The sequence below is a fragment of the Falco punctatus genome (genome assembly GCF_963210335.1).
Source record: "Falco punctatus genome assembly, chromosome: 8".
NCBI classification, from domain to species: Eukaryota; Metazoa; Chordata; class Aves; order Falconiformes; family Falconidae; genus Falco; species Falco punctatus.
The window spans coordinates 59,932,557-59,952,549 of NC_137588.1; the positions used below are offsets into that span (position 1 = coordinate 59,932,557).

The 19,993-nt window shown below is 41.7% G+C and overlaps 1 protein-coding gene across 1 annotated transcript in view; it reads left to right on the forward strand.

Moving 5' to 3' along the window:
* Positions 1 to 19,970, forward strand: part of RASGEF1C (RasGEF domain family member 1C) — an 86,718-nt gene extending 66,748 nt beyond the window's left edge. The window contains exons 11-14 of the mRNA XM_080398463.1: positions 3,258 to 3,353; positions 4,705 to 4,828; positions 6,438 to 6,510; positions 6,946 to 19,970. Coding sequence (XP_080254589.1) covers positions 3,258 to 3,353; positions 4,705 to 4,828; positions 6,438 to 6,510; positions 6,946 to 6,970 — 318 coding nt within the window. The 3' untranslated portion in view covers positions 6,971 to 19,970. The remainder of the gene's footprint in view (positions 1 to 3,257; positions 3,354 to 4,704; positions 4,829 to 6,437; positions 6,511 to 6,945) is intronic.
* The last annotated feature ends 23 nt before the right edge of the window (positions 19,971 to 19,993 follow it).

The window sequence follows — 19,993 nt, forward strand, 5'->3', positions numbered from 1 at the left end:
AGGGAAAAAACCTGCCTGTAGGCTCAGAGGAGCTAATATTTAACTGGCAGACTCACCAAAAACAGGCTTTCTTCTCTCCTCAGGGCTGGTGTCTTGGAAGGATAGCTCAGGAGCTAAATTATATACTCAGAGGGAGACGGGTGAGCCAGTGACCTGGGACACCCTCCCTCCTCCTGCTCTGTGTACGGATCTCTACCCAAATCCCCCACGTGACACCAGCCTTCTGGCACAAAGAGCACTGCCTGATTGCATCACCTGCTCCATCCTCATCCTTAGGGTGTTTGTGCGAGGCTGCAGCGCAGGTTATAGGGGAAGGGGCTCAACATACCCATGAGGATCCCCTGAGCTCAGTCCTGTTCCAGCCCTTCTCACAGTGCGTAAATGGTATAGTTATAGCTACTCGTTCCTTGCTCGGGAGTAGGCTTGTGAAAAGGCACAGCAAGGCAGCTCTCAAACCTGAGAGATGCAGTACAGCAGCAGAAATAAACCTGCCAAAGTGCAGGGTGGGAGAACTGGTAATGAAGAAGGGCTGATGTTTCATGCAGAATTCAGGGGGGTGTACTTGTTAGGAACTAAGTCTGGTTTTGTCTGTGCAGTCAGCTGACCTACACCACCTCCAAAATTAAGTTATTCCACTGGGAACCCCAGCATTGTGCTAATGACATGTCTGTGGCTTTGAAACGTTGGGAGTGTGTACAGTGCGGTACTGTGTGTGTTGCTGTCTGATTCTGTGGAGGAAGAACATGTCTGATCCCATTAGCTTGCTTCTTTCTGCAGGAGGCAATTGTCCTTCAGCATGTGAGTGGGTTGGATGGGATGGGGGGGAGGAATCAAAAGGGAGTGAAATATGAGGTTCTGGCACTAACCCAGATTTTGTGCTAGCAAAGTGTCTGGATTGAAGCCAACATTAGAGTGTAACTATATCCACTTTTGTTGCTTTTTCTACAGAAATTTGGAAAATAAACCATACAGAGTAATATATTTTTATTAGGGAAATAAATGGTGACCCAAAGACAGAAATCCCCTGGAAATGTGTAGAGAATTGGTATCCTAGGGTATGTCTTTGACGCCTTTTGGATGCAGATGAGAACAAGCTCTACCCATGCTCTGAGCTGACTGGTGGCTTTGTAGCTGTATTAGCATGGCATTGAGCCCGCATTCATATACCTTCCCTCTCAGCAAGGCTTTTCGTTTATGTTTAGTACCACTAATGATGGTGACCTAGCTCCCAGGCAGTGTGGAGCAGGGCAGAACTCGCATCTGCGTGCAGGCAGAACCTGGCAGTAATTTCTAGCTGGGGATCAGTGTCTGGCTCCAGCTCTCTCTGTCTTTCCACCTTATAAGACCACGCTGGTTACAGAGTTCCATCGGTTTGGGCAGAAAACAAACCACATCAGACTGAATTGTATTCTTTACTCAGGTCGACTGATCTAGTTTGGATGATACAAAAATGAATCCTGAAACACACTTGGCTCAGTTTGCTCCACCTCATCCTGATAGGAGGGCTCAGAATTTTGGGGGCTTAGGCTGTGCTTTGTTTCCATTCCTGTATTGTATCAGTGGGATGTATCAGGACGATAATGCCAGTGGCTCTTGGAGTGTCAGTCCAGGCTTTTTTATGGCTACTGCGCTGAGTTTACCTATGGCTGTCCCATAAAAAAGCCAGCAGAGATACAGATCTTCAGCAGTATACTGCGTGTTGTATTGTAGCTGAAACAGAAAGTGGCTTCCATTTTCACAGCAAGAGTTGGTGGTGGCTTACAGACTCCTCGCAAGCGTTTCTGTGCCTGTGACTTGCACTCACTGTTGCATCGTGAGAGCTGTAGCCTGGAAAATAGCAGCTACCAGTCCTGTTGTAGGTCCATTTCATATCCAGTTACAGCTGGTGTACAGCATGAGATGGAATAACAGTACAACATAAAATCCTTAACTAAAGGATTGCTGCCTTGGCTGGTCTTGCATGCCATGGAGGCATTTTAACTTTGGTGTGCTTTGAACAAGCTACAGTTCAGTTAATTTCCAAATAGACCAGTGGAAACATTTGGACACTACCATGTGATGTGCTTTTCTTTAAGTTCATGATGATTAAGTTTATGCTTAGTGGCTTAAAAAGCAGGTGTTGCTGCCACAGGAAAATACTTACAGGGGTGGCAGCTGAGGTTAATAGCTCAAACCCTCCAGGTGGCCTTTTTGTATCACAGTGCCACTGCGGCAGAGGTGGGTGCACTCAGATCGGAGTACTGAAGTACCCAGTGGTGTGTGGGTCAGCTTTGTCAAGGACTGCTCTGTTGTGTTATCTTTCTTTTCCCTTTGAGTTGTGACACAAGAGGACCTGGAGAGAGTCAGCTGCACTCTGGGTCTCTGCTGAAGTGCTGAGGATGTGCTTCAGGAGCGCTGTTACTGCTTTCTGCTGTAGAACATCTGGCATCAAATTTATCCCTGCTGTAATTCCATTAATTTCAAGAACATTTCCCAGAAATAGACTTTTTCTATAGCAAATTATTACCTGACTCTGATGGATTAGAGAAAAGGCTTGGATCACTGCTGTATGCCACTTTGCCCTGCATGATGCCCAGAGCTTATTTTGAGCACTATGATGATCCCTCTGGCTACTGCTGGCAGTTTCCTGTCAACTAACCTAAGATTTCCAATCTTGCTGTCTGCAGGTTAATTTGGAGAAGCAGGTTGAACTAATCAGGCACCAGGAAGGAAATTTCATGCCTCAAGAAGCAGCCGTATATGGAGCTGTTGAAAATGAAACAGCTCCTGATTAACTGTCCATAGACAAGTCCTTGGTCATCAAATTTTACTGTCTTTCCTTGTTCAGGGGCAATACTGGTTCTTTGGTTCCCAGCTGTCTTCAAATTGCTCAATGTGTATATTCAACATCTTTGCGTCTAAAGACCCAACAGAGAAGTGAAGAGTTCTGCAGTTCTGTTTTGCTCTTTGCTGTCTGATCTTGTCATCAGACACTCATGCTGTTCATAATAAACTGGGTTATTAAGTATTTTCTTAGTCATGTTACTGTGCTCAGTGAACACTGTCTTCAGTTCATTTCATTGTGTGATCTCCTGATGGCTGAAGGTGTCTCTATACCCTACAGCCCTTCTGCTTGCCTGTCATTGTACTTTTTAAGTCCATAGCACACTGAAGAGTTAATATTTCTTTTTTTTTTTTCTTCTCTCTCCTGAGTTACTCTTTCATGCAGAGAAAATACTGACCTGGAAAGATAATAGTTTTGTCATTTCTCTTCACAGATTGTGATCCCCTTCTTCAGCCTATTGATCAAAGACATCTATTTTTTGAATGAAGGATGTGCTAATCGCCTTCCAAATGGACATGTCAACTTTGAAGTAAGATCTGAAAAATGTTTTTACCTATCCTTTTCCAGCAGACTGTCTGAGACCATTTGCCTGCAATTTCAGTGCAGACCAACAAGACCGAATATTCCAAAATGGACAATCTCAAGTGATAGCATGATGGTTAAACCAACCCCAGAACATTTTTTTTAAAAGAATTGATATGTATATTTTATATAAAAATTCCAAGCAGATCATCCTGACTTGCTTGATGTCAGCTGGCTGCTAGAAATACAGTGTCAGCAGTATAAATGAGTAATTATGGCTTGGCGGGGAAGATGACTTTTTCAGAAAACATGGAAAATTATTTTTCTTACATATGCGTATAAACAAGTCACTATAAAATGTTTTATACTTTATCTGCCTTTTTAGCCCTTTCTCATTTTTAATAAAGTTTAGCAAAGTAAGACGTAAATTACTTGTGGTCATTAAAGAAAAATTAGAATACAAGCAGAATTACATAGAGGGTACAGTCACTGTGTCCATGAGGTAAATGTCATGCTGCTGATGTAAGGATTTTAATGTATTATCTCCTGCCTGTAGGTTTTAGATAGAGTAATTTCTGTTAAGTGTAGTAGAAGGATTTGTATTCCCCCACAGCCCTGGCACTAGGTAGTATTAGTCACCTGCCTGGAGTGACCCCAGTTCTCTGCTGGAGCAGATGGTTTTGCACTAACACGACTGGTTGCTGGTGGCAGTGTGCAGGCGCTTGTGTGTTCCGCACTGCTGTGCGTTGCAATGGCTGTGTTCTTGCATTCCGGTGGAGGGGCAGAGGTGAGGTAATTCTGAAAGAACTGCCCAGTGTCACCAAGAAAATAGCTCCTGAGCTCTCAAATTCTTTGTAAATAATTTCTTCAGCATCACTTTGGTTGCATTAAATTTCTCCTTCAGTCGCTGGCATTGTGAGATAGTGAGTAATGCTTAAAACGCTGAGTCTGGCATCACCTTAAATTGTATCACACGTGTTAGAAGGCCTGAAGAGTTGCGAGGCGTTGGAGTCACTCCACTTTATGTAATTTATATCTAATTCTGCTCCCTCCTGTTTCATCAGAGTATATGTCCTCTATTCTTAGAGCACATATGTGCAACCCATACCTTTATTCATGGATACATTTTATGTACAAACCAAGATGGCTTGTAAGAAGAAACGCAATGCACCCTTTCTTCTCTCTTTCACCTGTAAATGAACTGTGAAAATGTATCCATCTAAAACATACAAGGCACTTTTCTCCTAATGTACTTGCGGTTGGAACAAGGGATCCTGGATGCTGGTCTTCTGCTTGGATGTGGTTGTTTTACTGAGATAATCTCACTGCATCTGAGTGCAATGGTTTTATTTTTACAGAAATTTCTGGAACTGGCTAAGCAAGTAGGAGAATTTATAACATGGAAGCAAGTGGAATGTCCCTTTGAACAAGACCCTAACATCATCCACTACTTGCATACGGCTCCCATTTTTACTGAAGATGGTAAGACTTTGTACAATCTCTAATCACTGAAAATATGTCTCTTCATCACTACTAATTAACACCCTGATCCATGTTTTGGTGATCTCTCTCACTGACCAGTCCCAGTTCTTTCCTAGCTTTCCTGTCATGCAGCTCATTTGCCTGTTTATCCGCAGTCTATCGATGTGTTTTTTCAAATACAATCTTCTAGCTCATGGAGCTGCTGCCTGATCGCTTTTCTCCTGTCCATAACTCCTCTATAAGGCACGGTCTAGGAAGTTGCCGTTATGGCCCTATTTTTGTGATCACGAAGAGGCCACACATCTATGTTGTGGACCGCCATGAATGACAGCTGTCCCCTCGCCACTCATCCTGTCATTGATGGAGCCAGAACTAATCTCCTCCACAAACCAACACGGCCATCTCAGTGAGCGCAGCCCAGGGCAATGGTAGTCCAGCTGACCTCCTCCACTACAGCAAAGAAATGAGTTATCTACAGAAAAGAATTTTTAGGACAACCTTTTCTAGTAATTAATTTAAGCTGTAACTATGAAAGCCCTGTTCTGAAATTATTTCTCTGACTCTCTTTTTATACTTATCTGTCCTCTTCAGTTCGGTATCCAGCATGTCAGACCATGTGCCCCCTGGTATTCATAGTGCTTTCATGAGATGCCCTTTGCAGAAGGCACAGCAGGCCTCCCTCTTACCCGGGGGGAAGTGCAGGGGAGAAAGATCTGCCCTGAGTAAAAGGTGGGAGGATATATTAAGAGAGATGCAGCAGTGGTATGTGAAATGCAGCTGTACGATGCTTGTCACAGAGTGGCAGAATGGGGGGGCAGCACTTGAATATTAAAATGCCATTGAATTGCAGCACAGACTTGAATACTGAGATGGTTCCAGCATTAAAGAATAAAGAATCACTAAACAGTCAAATGAGGAAATATGTGTGAATGCAAATGACAGCGTACCTAAAATAAATTCTGTGAAGACAGTGAGATATTAATGCAGTGCCAGCTTTTGCAGAGGAAACTCTACAGGCTAGACACATTTTGGTGTCATAAAATGCATCCTACACTGCAAAGTTTTGCAGAAAAAGACCTGTTTATTTTCTTCTGCTGTGTTCCTTCTCTGGTTTCCGTAACTCATTCTTACCTTGAGGGTGTTTTGTATCCATTTAAAATACCATGTCCCCATAAGCTTTAAAAAGACCAGGGAAGTTGTGTTAAGTGATAGGAATATTCTCAATTTTACGAAGTTTATTTGTTTAGTTGTCAGCTCTCACTGTCTCTCTGTTTCAGTGTTCATGTAACACTTTGGTAGCAGCGCTGTGACGGAGTAAACGGGCCCAGATCTCTACATGCAAAACCAGAGACCATTTAACTGTTTAATATTGTTACGGTCATGCTAATATATTTTAACTCTGGGCTCATATACTGTTCCATCAAGATTAACCTTACAGCTTTCCAAAGGTAGACATAGGAGCTGAACACCAGTGTCCTTCCGATTACCAGCTACCTGGTGGACCATGAAGTTTTAAAGTTTCTCTTGCTGTGTGGTACAGTATAGGACATGCAAGAATCCAGAGAGACAGGGAGTTACTGTTAGAATAACATGTATTTACCTTTTCCAGGTTTGTATCTGGCTTCCTATGAAAGTGAAAGTCCAGAAAACCAGACAGAAAAAGACAGGTGGAAATCGTTAAGGTAACCACTCATTTTATCAGCCCTTTTCTAAAGTACCTCCAAAATGCAGCATTTACAGTCAAAGCTTGTGAAGTGCTGGCATTATCCGTGAAAACAGTCCTTTTTCATTTAGGACTAATCTACAGAGCTGAGGCTGCACTGATAAAAGCTAATTGTAATCTCAAATTACCCACCATTTAAAGAATACCCTCCACTTGTGCATTTATACAGTGCTGTACGCATGCAAAAGAAGCCTGGTGTAGATGAAAAATACCCTAGATTAACTGGATCTTCCTAGACTTTACATCTCATAACAAGAGATGTATGTATAACGGTTTGGTGTAAGTGAGAACCTGGAGAGAGTGATTTAAAAAACAAACAAACAAAACCACACCTTTATATTTGCTGGTTTGGTTTTTTTTTTCCCTTCATTGTTCTTATGTTTTGAATTTACAGATCCACTATTTTAGGAAAGACTTGAAGATTAAGAGGTTATTGCAGTAGGTCAAGGAAAAGAATCCGCAAAGATTTTGCACTACTGATTCCAAAGATGCCTGTTTGGGATTTAGACAATTTTTTTGTTTGAGTTTTTGTTGGGTTTTTTGACTGCCTAACATGATGGATGAACTGGATTCATCCACCGAAATCAACAGAACTGTGTGCACAATGACGCTTTTCTAACTATAAGACATAGGAAGGACAAACAGACTATTTGTGGCTGTGCCCAAACTGCGTCAGGATCACTGTAACTTTTGCCTCTGAAGGAGAACAGAAGAAAATCAGGAGCGTGGAGAACCATGGTACTGCAAAAGAGAATGGAAAAGTATCAAAAAGGGAAAGCAAAAAACACGCACGAAAATGTCAGAAGCAGGTGTTTCAGGCAGCGGCTCTTTAAACCCTCTGAGGATTGCAAAAGTAAATGAAACACAGACACAGCAGCAATCTGGTTAATTGCTGAATGAAGAAAGAAGAACTTAATCTTACATTAGCAGTCCCCCAGCCTTGTTGAACAAAGCACTGACTGCTACAGGTATAAGCTTCCAGCAGATGAAAACTGACATTGCTCACTCATATGTATACATGTATGTCACATACAGACCACATCAGCATGGGACAGTCGTACCAACCCCATGAATTTTTACAGAGAATAATCTGAAGTATGACTATTGCTTAGTTAATTCTTCCCACCACTGTTGTTGCTTTTCTTACTGTGAATCTTGGCAGATCTGAGGAGGGCCCAGTGTAGGCGGTATCGCGTAAAGACCCACCACCACCCCATCTACAGCTGAACTGAAGAAGCAAGTGACTCTGGACTCAGCTTACCTCTATTTAATGTATGTAGTGTATTCCCTAATTTTCTTGATGCTGAGATGCATCTTTTAGAGGGTTTTATCACCCTTCAAGAAAAAAAATACTGCATTACCATCAGGTTCCCGTTAATACAGTACCGTTTATTTTGCAACATGATACTTAAGAGGGTAGGAAGGGGGGAGGGGCGGGTAATTGCTCTGAATTTGGGAACTACATGGTATGATTTAAAAAGACAAAGGGTTTCAGACTAGAGTGAATGCACTAAAGAATTTGTTATTCGTGAGTAGATAGCCATTTTTCTCTTTTTTTATTTTTAGGATCTAAACCATGTTTGCCATTTCCTTACAGGTAATATGAAGTAGGGACTATGTCTTGTGTTTAAAATTGTACAATAATTAAGGTGATATTGTAACACATATTAAATGATAATGAACTATATGGATATTAGATTCAAAACTAAGCCCTAACAGTAGACTAATCGTTTGTATGTGGAAGGAATGTTCCTACCTGCCCTAGAAAAAGCCTGAAAAAGCTTAAGTGAAACCTAAATGCCACACAGTATTGAACTTTGCATTTCATTGCTGACCTGATGCTGGCCTTTTCAGATGGTCCAGTCTTTCTCTGCCTACAACAGAAGGATGTCACCCTTTCTTTGAGATCAGTAATAGTTTTATTTCAATACAGAGGGATTCCAGGTGGCTTCAGTGTTTTGAAAAATTAGGCTAATCACAAAACCTGGCTGTGTTGGGTTATGCATTTAGCCAGAAAACTGGAACTGTTCCTGCCCTCGGCCAGGCCTCAGAAGGTATCCGTGCCTGAGTGAGTTGTTGAAATGTAAGGCATTGGTGAGCTCGTGTTTGAGAGCAGCTCCGACAGCTGAGCTGGTCCGGGAGTGCAGCAGCCTGGGACAGGCAGTATGTGATATACTAAAGGTTTGTAGTGTCTGCAGTGCAGGTCTTATGTTGGGTTATGATCTATGGAAACCTGTGCAGTCTGGGTCATGGCCGCCCAGAATCCACTGCTTTTGCAGCTGCTGAGATGAGGACAACTTCTTCTAGATTTGCATCTGCAGGGGCTTGAGGCAGAACTTCAGTTCTCCTTTTTGTATAGGTCTATCGGCACATAAATTCAAGCAGGGGGAACATAAAAATAGCATGTATTTATTCAGGCTTTGTATGGAAGAACTAAGTGTAAGGATGGTGCAACATCATTCCAGCCAGGGAATGATCACTCTGCTGGTAGTACTGTTAATATGCTGTTTGTTAATTTTGTACACGAACTGAGAGCTATACAGAGAAACATATACATAGCCGTTCCTTCAAGCAGAACCATTTCCAAAATGCTGTCATTAAAAGCCTGTTAAATTCCAACCAAATCCAGAGCAATAACCATAAACATATCTACAACAATGCTAATGCTTAAGTGTTTTTGCTAAATGGTCATTTTTTTTCTTAATGACTGCATCTTTTTAACAGGCTTAGTGTGACTTCATTGTGGATTTTTTTTATTATTATTTATCTGAAACCCGGTGTAGGTGGATGGGCCCTTTCTTAAACCCTGCTTTTTAAAATGCAAATCCTCACTCCTTTTCTAATGAGCCAACAGAAGCTGGTAGAGCTGAAATTATAACACCCTGAAGATGAATCAAAATGTGATTTCTCATGATAATACTTTATTCTTGGGCACCTTCCATGAATTCAGGCAATTTTGTAAGTATGAGTTAAATTAGATCTCATAAAGTTTATCACTGTTGCAAACTAAACCACTTTCATAGTTCAAAACTTTCAAACAGTGCTTAAAACAGAAGCATAAAGGTCAGAATTAGGTAGGTGTTAAGGGCTTAGTGGGACTGTCAGAAGCACTGAATTATCTTTAAGCCTTTATGTAGTCACACATTTAAAAGGTCTTTTTTGCAGAAGTGCTAAACATCCTCATCTCTTGGTGAAAACTGAGGTAGTTACTGTTTTATAGGGGTGTGTGCCATATTGATCTGTAGTATTAGATCTCCAGAGATGCTGTCTCCTCTTTGCAAAATGACTTGGAGATGAGAGTACAGAGCAACTTAAATGAGAAGACAGCGCTTTTAAAAAACAGATCTTTAGGAACCATAGCTTGTCTTCACATAATTTTGTAGCTAAAATCCTATTGATTTAAATAGAAACAATGTAAGCCTTAAGTTACAGCTGTCAGATGCATTTGTAATTCATATTTGGCCTAACTAGGGTATGCAGCTCCAGACAGAGTGGTTAGAGCCCTTGCTTCACCAACGGGTTTTACAAAGCGTGAGTACAACTGAAAACAAAGGGTGACAATTTGGGGAAGAGGTTTCTTCCAAAAATGTATTAACATTACACGAAAACAGGGAAAAGCACCTCCAGTAATTAATATTTTCTTGCTATAAATGTGTAAAGAACTCCTACCGTGCTGAAAAGAAAGCAGTATCACTTAACACCAAGCACTAAGGTCACTATAAGGCACATAGTCGTTAGACTAACATCTAGACAAATTACTGGTAGTAATGTCATGGCTTTCTAATTCCACTCTTTTCCATGAATATGCCTCCCTGACAGCTGCTTGAACTAATACCACACAGAGAACAGAGTGAAACTAGACCGATAGTGTTAGTATCAAAGCCCTAAGGTAGTAAGATGTGAATATATGATAACAGAGTCTTTCAGAAGCATTAACTTAGCTTCTGTGTATACAGCAATATTTTAAAAGACCCAAATACATGAAATCACTCTTATCTTCTCTAGTGTAACCACAGTGGTAGCAAAAGTCCTGTTTTTTAATTTCTTGAGCGTGCCATTCTGCAACGTGGGGCAAGATAAAAAGCCCAGTGAAAAAAGATGAGGGAATTATGTGCCTTCAGCTTGTGTTGAAGTCAGTAGATGAACTTGCTCAATGCCTTTCAAAAGGCACTTAACCATACAATCTGGCCTTCAATTTCACATCAGTGTCGATCACATTACCTAATTAATGGTGGACGGATATAGGTCTGCTGGGCGTGACTGAATCTTGAGGGCAAAAACCTCTTGAAATGAGTGTGGTGCACAAGAACCCTGTGCACCCCAGAGCACACTGAGCTGGCATGTCGATGCCCTCTCTGTCAGGCAGTTAACACAATCCAGGTAACACGGCTGGCTGGAAGCTCCCTGCCTACGTAGGTGGCTGCAGATCTGGAAGCAAAACTAATCCCAGCCACTGCTGAGATGGCACTTGGACAAAGTGTGGACACAGCTGCTAAAGCACTTCAAATAAGAAACAATTTAAGCATAGAGAGATATTTTTTCTCATCTTGAAAATACTTTATGATATGGTCAGTGGTGAGTGAATCACTCAAAATCAAGCCAGTCCCTTACTGATACCTTGGTTACTTTGTCATGTTTTGTTGCAATAGTTTACGCACCTCTTATTAAAGCACATGAGCACTGGCTCGCATGTGACTGTAAATCCAGCTTAGAACAGAGCTCAGATTACTGAACATGTAAATGGAGTTATTAATAAAAAGACATGTTAGTAGAAGAGATAGTTCTGCATATCAGTGTAAAAATGTAACATAGTTAACAGCATTTGACCTAACAATGACTGTGTTCCATAGAATGAGACTGAACCCAAGCACAGCGACGTGCCAGAGGAAAAACTCCAGTTGATTTTGATGGGTTTTGGAGCAGTCCTGCAATTATGAACTATAGTACCATTTTAAGTTATTCATAAGGATTAAATCACGTTGACAACCAGTCAATTGGCCTTTCTTTTGGGCCAGGTGCAACTCTCAGATGGGCAGGTGCATTTAATAGGGTGAAAATCCAGCCCTACCAAAAGGTTTGTTTGACATTGTTGAAGTTTCAGCAGCAAATTCAAGGACTAAATCTGATCCAATGAATTTATTTGCATCTGAGAGCAAAATTTGACTTTCTGCCTTTAAGAGCCTTTTTTTTCTTTTTAGATTGGTAGAGATTAGCCTTAGTGTCTCAGGTGTCTCTCATTGGAAATCAAAATCCCTTTGATTGTGAGCTGATTATTTCCATTGTTGTAATTACAGAATGAGATTAGGGAGTAAACAAGGAAACTTGTGACAAAGGGAAAGCCTCTTTGTCACTAGTCAGAGGCTCAGCTGTGGGCCAAAGACCTTCTTTTCTTTTGTCGTCTTTAACGTTGTGTGTGGAGTGAAATGACCTCGGTGGTTGGTGCAGGGCATTAAGGAGCTGTGGCTGGGGAACAGCGTGCGCATATCATGTCCCTGTGGCAGCACACACACTAGCAGGGGGGTGCAGAGGTGGTTAGATGATCCTGTACAAAGCCGACATGCAAGTTCATATCAGTCTTTCATGAAATGATGCATATCTTGCATATGATGCAAGAGGCCTGCACTCTTTCATTTCTGATGCTGGGACACATCCCTTGGAAAAGGTAGGAAGTTCTTGGAAGTTCACCTGGAGCAAAGCCTACTTCCTTATCCATCTGACAGAATGATTACAAGATCCTTTGAACTATAAGAGGTTCCTCTAGATCAGGGGTCCTCAAACTACAGCCTGCAGGCCAGATACAGCCCCCCAGGGTCCTCAATCTGGCCCCGGTATTTACAGAACCCCACCACCCCGCCGGGGGTTGGGGGGAGGGGAACCAAGCAGCCACAGATGACTGCCTGCCACTTCATCTGCGCGCTGGCCCCCTGGTTAAAAAGTTTGAGGATCCCTGCTCTAAAGGACTTCAACAGTGTTAGTTACTTGACAGAGATTTTAAGATATACTTAAAAAAAATTATGAGAAATACCTTGATGGTTGTTAACTTCCATTTTTCACAGCGTAGCAGCAGAGTGGACCAAGATAGCTGTGCATATATCCCTGTTAATATCAATGACAGCTGGGCAGGGTAAGGCAGGAGAACACACAGTGAAATACTGACACAGAAATCTTTACCAATACTTTTTATTTTAATATTGGATATGTTGGGATGAAAGCATGCTGCTTTAGAGTGTGTCCCTTTCCCTGCAACCACTGTTGGCTGCTCTGTGGAGCAGCTGAGCAGAGGCAGAAAACAAGTTACTTTTTTTGATGGAACAGATCAGGAGGCTCATCTGTTTTGTATTAATTTATTTTAAAATTCTTTTTGCTTATTTTCAGATATGCAAAAAAATACATTAAGCTAATGCTCATAACAAGGCATCACATCCTGCATTCGTACATTATGCAAGGTGTAGGTAAGAAGCTAATAGGTTGTATGGGTGGTGTTTCATACGCTGCACAGGTGCAAAACACTGAAACTCAGGCTATAACCTCAGCTACAGAAAAAAGCTAAGTATGAGTAACTCCTGCCCAGATGCCCTGTCCTGCACTGGGGCCAGATGCAGGCTGTAATGCTGTAAATTCAGAGCAGCTTAGACTGCTCGCTCTTCCCTTGATGCCTTTCCCTCCCCAGAAGCGGTATTTTGCTTCATAAGCAGCTCTTGCAGAATGCCATAGGAACATTTTTCTAGTTCTCTGCCATACCAAGGGCTGTATAGTCGTGCTCCAGAGCTGTCAGAACAGAACAGGAGTCCTTCTGCCTTCATCCCTGTGGCCCTAAAACTGCCAACCCAGACTAATGCTGCAGTACAGCAATGTTCCCAGGCCTTCCTGAATGCAGAAGACTTACGAGTTCAGAGCTCATGAGTCCTGTAAGTTAAATATCTGTACAGGAAACTTCCTTCTAAAAGGTGCAAGGCCCCTTTAATGGATTTGTGACCAGAAAGTTCCGTAGTCCGGCTACTTCTCAGAGAAATGTGACTTCCTCGGTGAACAATTACTGGTCAGTACTACATTACTGCTTTCATTATTTAATTATGCTTCTAAAATTCCAGTCTTTTTGAAACAGCTAAACATGTGGTGGTGATTTCTTGATATTTGTCCCATGGGTAAGAGTTGAGAAAACAGGAGGTGTAGTCCGGACAGTTGACATCATTCGTATTTCCATAACAGCCCAAGTTGGGTTATCACTTACAGTCTGTCCTCGCCTTGAGCTAGAAGGAATTTTCTAATAGAATCCTTCTAATTATTAATACTTAGTGAAAGATGGGCGCACAGAACTATTAAATTCAAGTGTTTCAAGATACGAGTCTTACAAATGTACAAGTACTTCCCTTAGGAGTCTGTCTGTAAAAACACCATTGCTAGTATGCAACACAGATGGAAAATAAATTATCCTCTGGGTTTCAGAACTCTTAGCAAGTGTTCATCAGCTTGTAAAGGTGAGAAATCAGATTTTAAGATTTTTTTTCACTTTTAGTGACAGTGCCAGCTGTCTTAAACCTAAACTCCAAGAACATACTATTCTAAAACATTTAGTCACAGACCTAAAAGCACAGAGTAAAAATGGGTAATCAGAACTTGTCCTTATATTCAGACTGAGAAATTCAAAGGTTGAATGACAGGCCCCAGGGTCACCTGGGAAGCACATCCTTTGAAAAAATTACCCCATAAAGATATCCAGGTTTTGATTTTCTTCTGGTGTAACCCCTTTTTACAACTGTGCTTATTAGAAAAATGGGAACTAAATTATTGTTTTCATTTTCAAAAAAATTAAGCTAGGAAATAAATATGGATTACAAGACTGGTATATACTGATCATGTGAGTGATAATAATGAGGAGCTGTGCTTTTCCTGTATCTTTTTCTTTAAATTGAACAATTTCATGTTATGATTAGCATTTTCAGGTCAAATTGAAATCCATCTACCATCCATAATACTCAAACAATGTAGCTTTGTTAGAAGTCCTCAGAACAAATATCGACACTTTATTAATTGCACAGGCAGGAAACAGTGAAGTTACTTGAAAGTGGCTGTTATGATTTTGTGACTGTACATAGATCTTGCAAAATGTTAATGGTAATATGCATACTGTACCCCACATAAACACTGCAAGAATAGCATGGTCATTGTTACGCTTTATAGCTGTTGTGGAAAATGTCTTAACCTGCATTCATGATTATAGTGCCCATCCTATTCCCATGCCTTTTTATACAGTTGTGGTAAGATTGTTATGAAATCCTTTTGTCAGTCATGTTCGAGCTAACTTACCTATGTATAGAATTTATATATTAAATCCCCCTAATTTATACTGTGTTTTAACAGTTTGCCTGAACTGTCTGGTTTCTAAATTTTGTAATGTGAGTGTCAAATAAGAATAAGTAAAAAAAAAAAAAAAAAAAAAAAAAAAAGGCTGGGCCGTGTGGATTTTGTTCTTCAGCTTTATTCATAGTGGAGATTTCAACAACTACAAATCTACAGAATAGGCTGTAAAGAAACTCGCATTGCTTTGAAACTCAAAAAATACAAAGATGTCCCTGACTCTGCACAGCAAGTCATGAATATGCATGTAGGCACAGAAGTACCTGTGGTTTCTGCTGCCTTTTTTGTTTCCACGTTACAGCTTCTCTCTTCATCCTCACACATTCAGAACATTGCACTGCATGCACACTGCAAAGAAACGAGAAAAATTCCCTTAGTTTCCATAGTATTTTCCCAAATAGAAGGCATAGACTCAACACTTTTTCATAATGAGAGGAAAAAGCTCAGACTGAGACTCAGCCTTTTTAGTCTGTTCCTATAAAACTGGTGCAACTGATGTTTCAATGTATTCTTTTTATTATTTGTATTGCAGTAAACAGTTTCTACTGAGACGAGGGACCCATTTCACTAAAAATGTACAGCAAGAGATATCCTTGCCTCAAGTTACTTAAAATTCTTCTAAATAAAGAGGAAAGAGGCTCAGAGGCAAAACTTGTGCGTAGGTGTAAGTGGTGGAGTTTGCTTGATGTAACGTTCGGCTTCTGCACCACATTGCCCCTGTGCCGCTCAGCACAGCCTGCTTCTGCCTGCTGTTACCAAGTGAGGACTTTGCTCCATGTAAGTATTGTCACTGACTCCTAAGTTTCCAGAAGTGAAGTGCAACCTCCTTTCTCATCGCAGTGTCCTTACTGATGGTGTTGGAGCTCTTGCCAAAAGGGACTGTTACGTCACCTGGCTGAATTTCCCATAAATGCTGGCTTATTCAGGCTTCCCACTGTCAAGCCCCTGAGTCTTTATTAGGCTAAAACATTTCGATCCTCAGAAGGCTCAGTTGTGCCCCAGAGTGAGAAAACTCCAAGTTTCAACCCTCCCGGTGAGCCTCGCAATAAAAGGGAGCAGATCGTGTCAGTTCAGCCCACGGTGATCCCAGCTGGATGATCACAGCGGGTATTTTTACTGGAGTAAAAACCAGTCTAAACACTGGAGAGAAAACATCTTGCCTTAGTGGCAACCTGCCAGCCGTTGAGGGCATGTTGTTTCAATTGCCCTTAATATCTTAATACAATGTATGAACATGCTGAGGGCAGTGTAGGCCGTGCCAGTCTGCCACCAGCCAGAGCTCAGAGAGAACCACGGTTTGATTTGGCCACAACTTTTCATGAACGCACATGTGAATAAACACAAGTGCCCACGCTCACATCCAGTTTCTGGGTCACTGCTTTTCTAAGAAAAATTCTGGTTACTCATTAACAAGGAAAATGTGTCCCTGAGCCATACACGTATCTTGTTCTTTTTGACCTAGCTGAATATGTGCATTTTTCTATGCTACTGCATTATTGGGGAAAAAAAAAAAACAAAAAAACAAAAAAACAAAAAAAAAAAACAACAACAACAACCAAAAACAATAGATCTATTTTAAATTTGTTCTTTTCAAAAATAAACTCCCATGGAGTGGAAACACTACTATCAGTAGGTTCTCACTTTGCCTTTCTGCTGATCCACCCATCCAAGCTTCTATTATCTCTTTGAATTTACATATGCCACAACAATCTAGGACACTGGCTCCCTTGATCAGTAGTTATAGTGATTTGTGAAATGAATAATATATTTTCTCTGATACATCTTAGAAATGCTCCTGGTGGGTTTTCCATCCTCATTCAGTTCAGTCCCTTATAAACAGACGCTGCTGTCAGTACTGTCCCTGAGCTCCCAAGCAAAGCTACAGCTGGTACCACCCAATCGAGGGGGTCTACAAAACACTCTCCATCAGTATAAAAACTAAACCGTGGAACTGCAGAAATCTGTAATAACTAAAGGCAAAGCACAACTGCTAATCAACCACCCTCTGACACAAAACAGAGGGAGGACAAACAAAACCAATACATCTTTTAATTAAGAGAAAGCAAGCACAGCACAACACTGGAAGTACTGAAAGCCAGAAATTTTTGGCTCTGCTGTTGAGTCTTTCTGAGACTTTGGGCAAGGCAGGCAACCCCTGCTTTAAATTTTGTATTCCCAACAATGAGAAAAATAAATGAGATTTACATCTCCTGATTAGCTGCTGTGAGGATGGATCACCTACTGTTGCAAAGCAGTTGAAAGAGGGACCGTCCAAAACTGCATTTTGAAGCAAATGTTTTGAATGCAGCTTTTCGTACATGCACAAATGTGTCCCACCAGGATAATTACACTGAATTGTAACATATTCTGCTGTACAAAGCAATCTTAAAACAGTCACATTGTGTTGCTCTCCACAAGTTGTGCATACATTTGGTGTTGTAAAGTCTAATTAAACAAGGAAATACCTCATATAAACAAAAAAATACCACAGTGCTTGACAGCAGAAGCAGCTGTAACTACACTCAAATGAGTTTCCTTCCCAGTTTTGTAAAACTAGATTTCTGTCGTTTGATTCTTCACTGTTAGATCATTTCAGTCTTAAGAACGGCCATTTCTAGAAGGGCTGTTGCTTTGTTTGCACTACATAACCTGGTCATGGCCAGTGAATTTCTCCTGACTTTAGCCTTCTCTGAGATAACCACTTAAATTTCAGCTGCTATTCCTCTACCGCTGGGCCTCCACTGCCACCTCCTGAACAGGAAAGAAAATTAACCGCTTTCAATATGGCTCTCCTTCTGAATGTCTGTAGAGGTATTTTTGAAAGCACTTTGTTCAGCACGAAGACCAACAGCTGAAACTGCTTTGTGATCTGTCTATGGAGGCAACTTCCTATAAAATCTGCTGTAAGGCTTTTGCTTCAGAAGGAAATTTCTTTAGTTTACGTATGTTTGACGTGAAGGTGGCACAACCTTTATACACCACTTTTCTTCTTCAAAAAGGTTCAAAATGAAAAGCTAATTATTCTTAACTTCTGATAGATTTGTTCCTCTTTCAATTGTTCAGCTAGAAATCTTTAACTGAAAACGATAAATTTTTACTAGCTCTCATTCACTGCATTTTCATAATGAACAATAGTTATTTCCACCCTTTATATTCCAGGCTGAAGATCCTTCTTCCTGACAGGAAAACCAAAACCACAATTTTCCTGCTTCAAGGTTGCCAGTTCTGATAGCCTCTTCAGCATTAGCTTATTTTTTCCCATTAAACGGGACTTCCCCAAATTGTCCCAGAGCTGTTATACCCTGTTGGAGGGGCTGTCATTTGTTTATATTGGAAGACAAAAGTAGCAAAGGTAAGACATAGTAAAACCCTAAAAGAGGCAGTGAGGCAAGGAAGGCAGCCAATGTGATCCTGTCATACCCCATCTTCCCTGCTCTGCTAGGGATACTAGCCACCGGTTTGTCCTCTGCCTTTCAGCAAGAAACTTTCTATAAAATCCCATTTACCCTTCCTAGACATTCCTCTTGGAATAAGAAATCAGTGAGAAACTGGAATTATCTGGTACAGTTGGCTAGTGTCAGGCCAATGGATATTTTCTGCATGTTCACAATGCTTCTGCAGGCACGTTCACGTGTGCATGCTCACTCTCTGTATATATAATTTTATCCCTCTTTTTTCTGCTGCATGTCATCTGAGAGAATTCCTCAGGCAGGGGATGTTTCAGTGGATATTGGGAAACCTCAACACTTTGCAGATGTTCTCACTAGTTTTATAAATAATAGCCAATCATTTACATGCTAAATGAGAAACAGTAAACCACGGTCATCAAAGCCATATTTGGCATTGACAGATTGGGTAAATGACAAGGACTATGAGGAAAAGAGTTTATTTAAAAACCACATGGTAGCAAACAGCCAGCAGTGCTCCCTATTTTAGCTTCCTTTCCTCAATAATAATAATGAAAAAAAGAAAACAGGAAGAGAAACAAGATTTTCACTCTAGTGCAAACCACCTTTAAATGCTTAGCTTAAGCTCACTGCCAAACAAATTTTAGTGAAAGTTTAAGACTTATGTCTTCATTTTAGTACTATTTGCTAATAATTTTGGGGATTGGCATTAAAAAGACACCAGCACTTGTTCAGTAAAAAGTGTACCGCTCCTTAGATACTGTTTTTTGCTTCAGTTGCAAAAGGTTTCTGCATTAGAGGTAAAACTTGAGAAAATTATTCTGGGAAAGAGTCGCTGAGCTTGTGAATTTTTCAATTTATCCACTAACCTTCAGGGATTTGTAATTTTCCCTGGATAAAGCACTGTGAGTTAATAAATTTGAAGCTTGCATTTCAGTTCCACTTCCCCCTCATTTTGAGTTTGCTTTGCTTTAGAACAGTCTCTTTGGGCTTATTAAATTCTCCATCCAAACGGCTGCTAGCGGAGTTGGGAGTGTTTTCCCACTGTGCAGCACAGCATTAATTCAGCCTGTGATTCCAGGGTTTTGCTTTTCTGGGAGCGAGGAAGCGCTCGCCTCCGCCGGGAGCTGTGACAGGGCCACACATCCCTACGGGCGCCAGCCAGGAGCTGCCCGTGCTGGGGCTGCCCCACCACTGGAAAACATGGATTTGCTTCCACCCCACGAGGCACACGCTCCCTTTCCAGCGGCCAGGGGCTCGTGGACGAGGGGCTGTCCTGCGCCGGGGCTGCACAGCGTTACCGGGTTTCTCTGTACAGGCCCCTCACGCCACTCGGGAGCGAATCCCTCAGGACACCTACGAGCAGTTCTCAAACATGACGCCTAAGCACGAAGCCAGGCCCAGCAGCGGGATCCACCTGGCCACCCAGCTGCTCAGAGCCATGCTTGATGCACTCATTAGGAGGAATTAACTGATAGTGTGACTCCTAGAGAGCTCCCGGGGGTGGGGGGGGGAGGGCCGCCCTGCAGCTGCTGGCGGCCTCCAAACCCGGGCTGCCTACTGAAGCACTGCGTGAACCGGGGTCCCCAACCCACACGGCCTCAGCCCCCGTGAGACTCCCCCGAGAGCAGCCCAGGCCCAGGCCCAGGCAGCCATAGCCCCGTTCCCTCAGCGCGC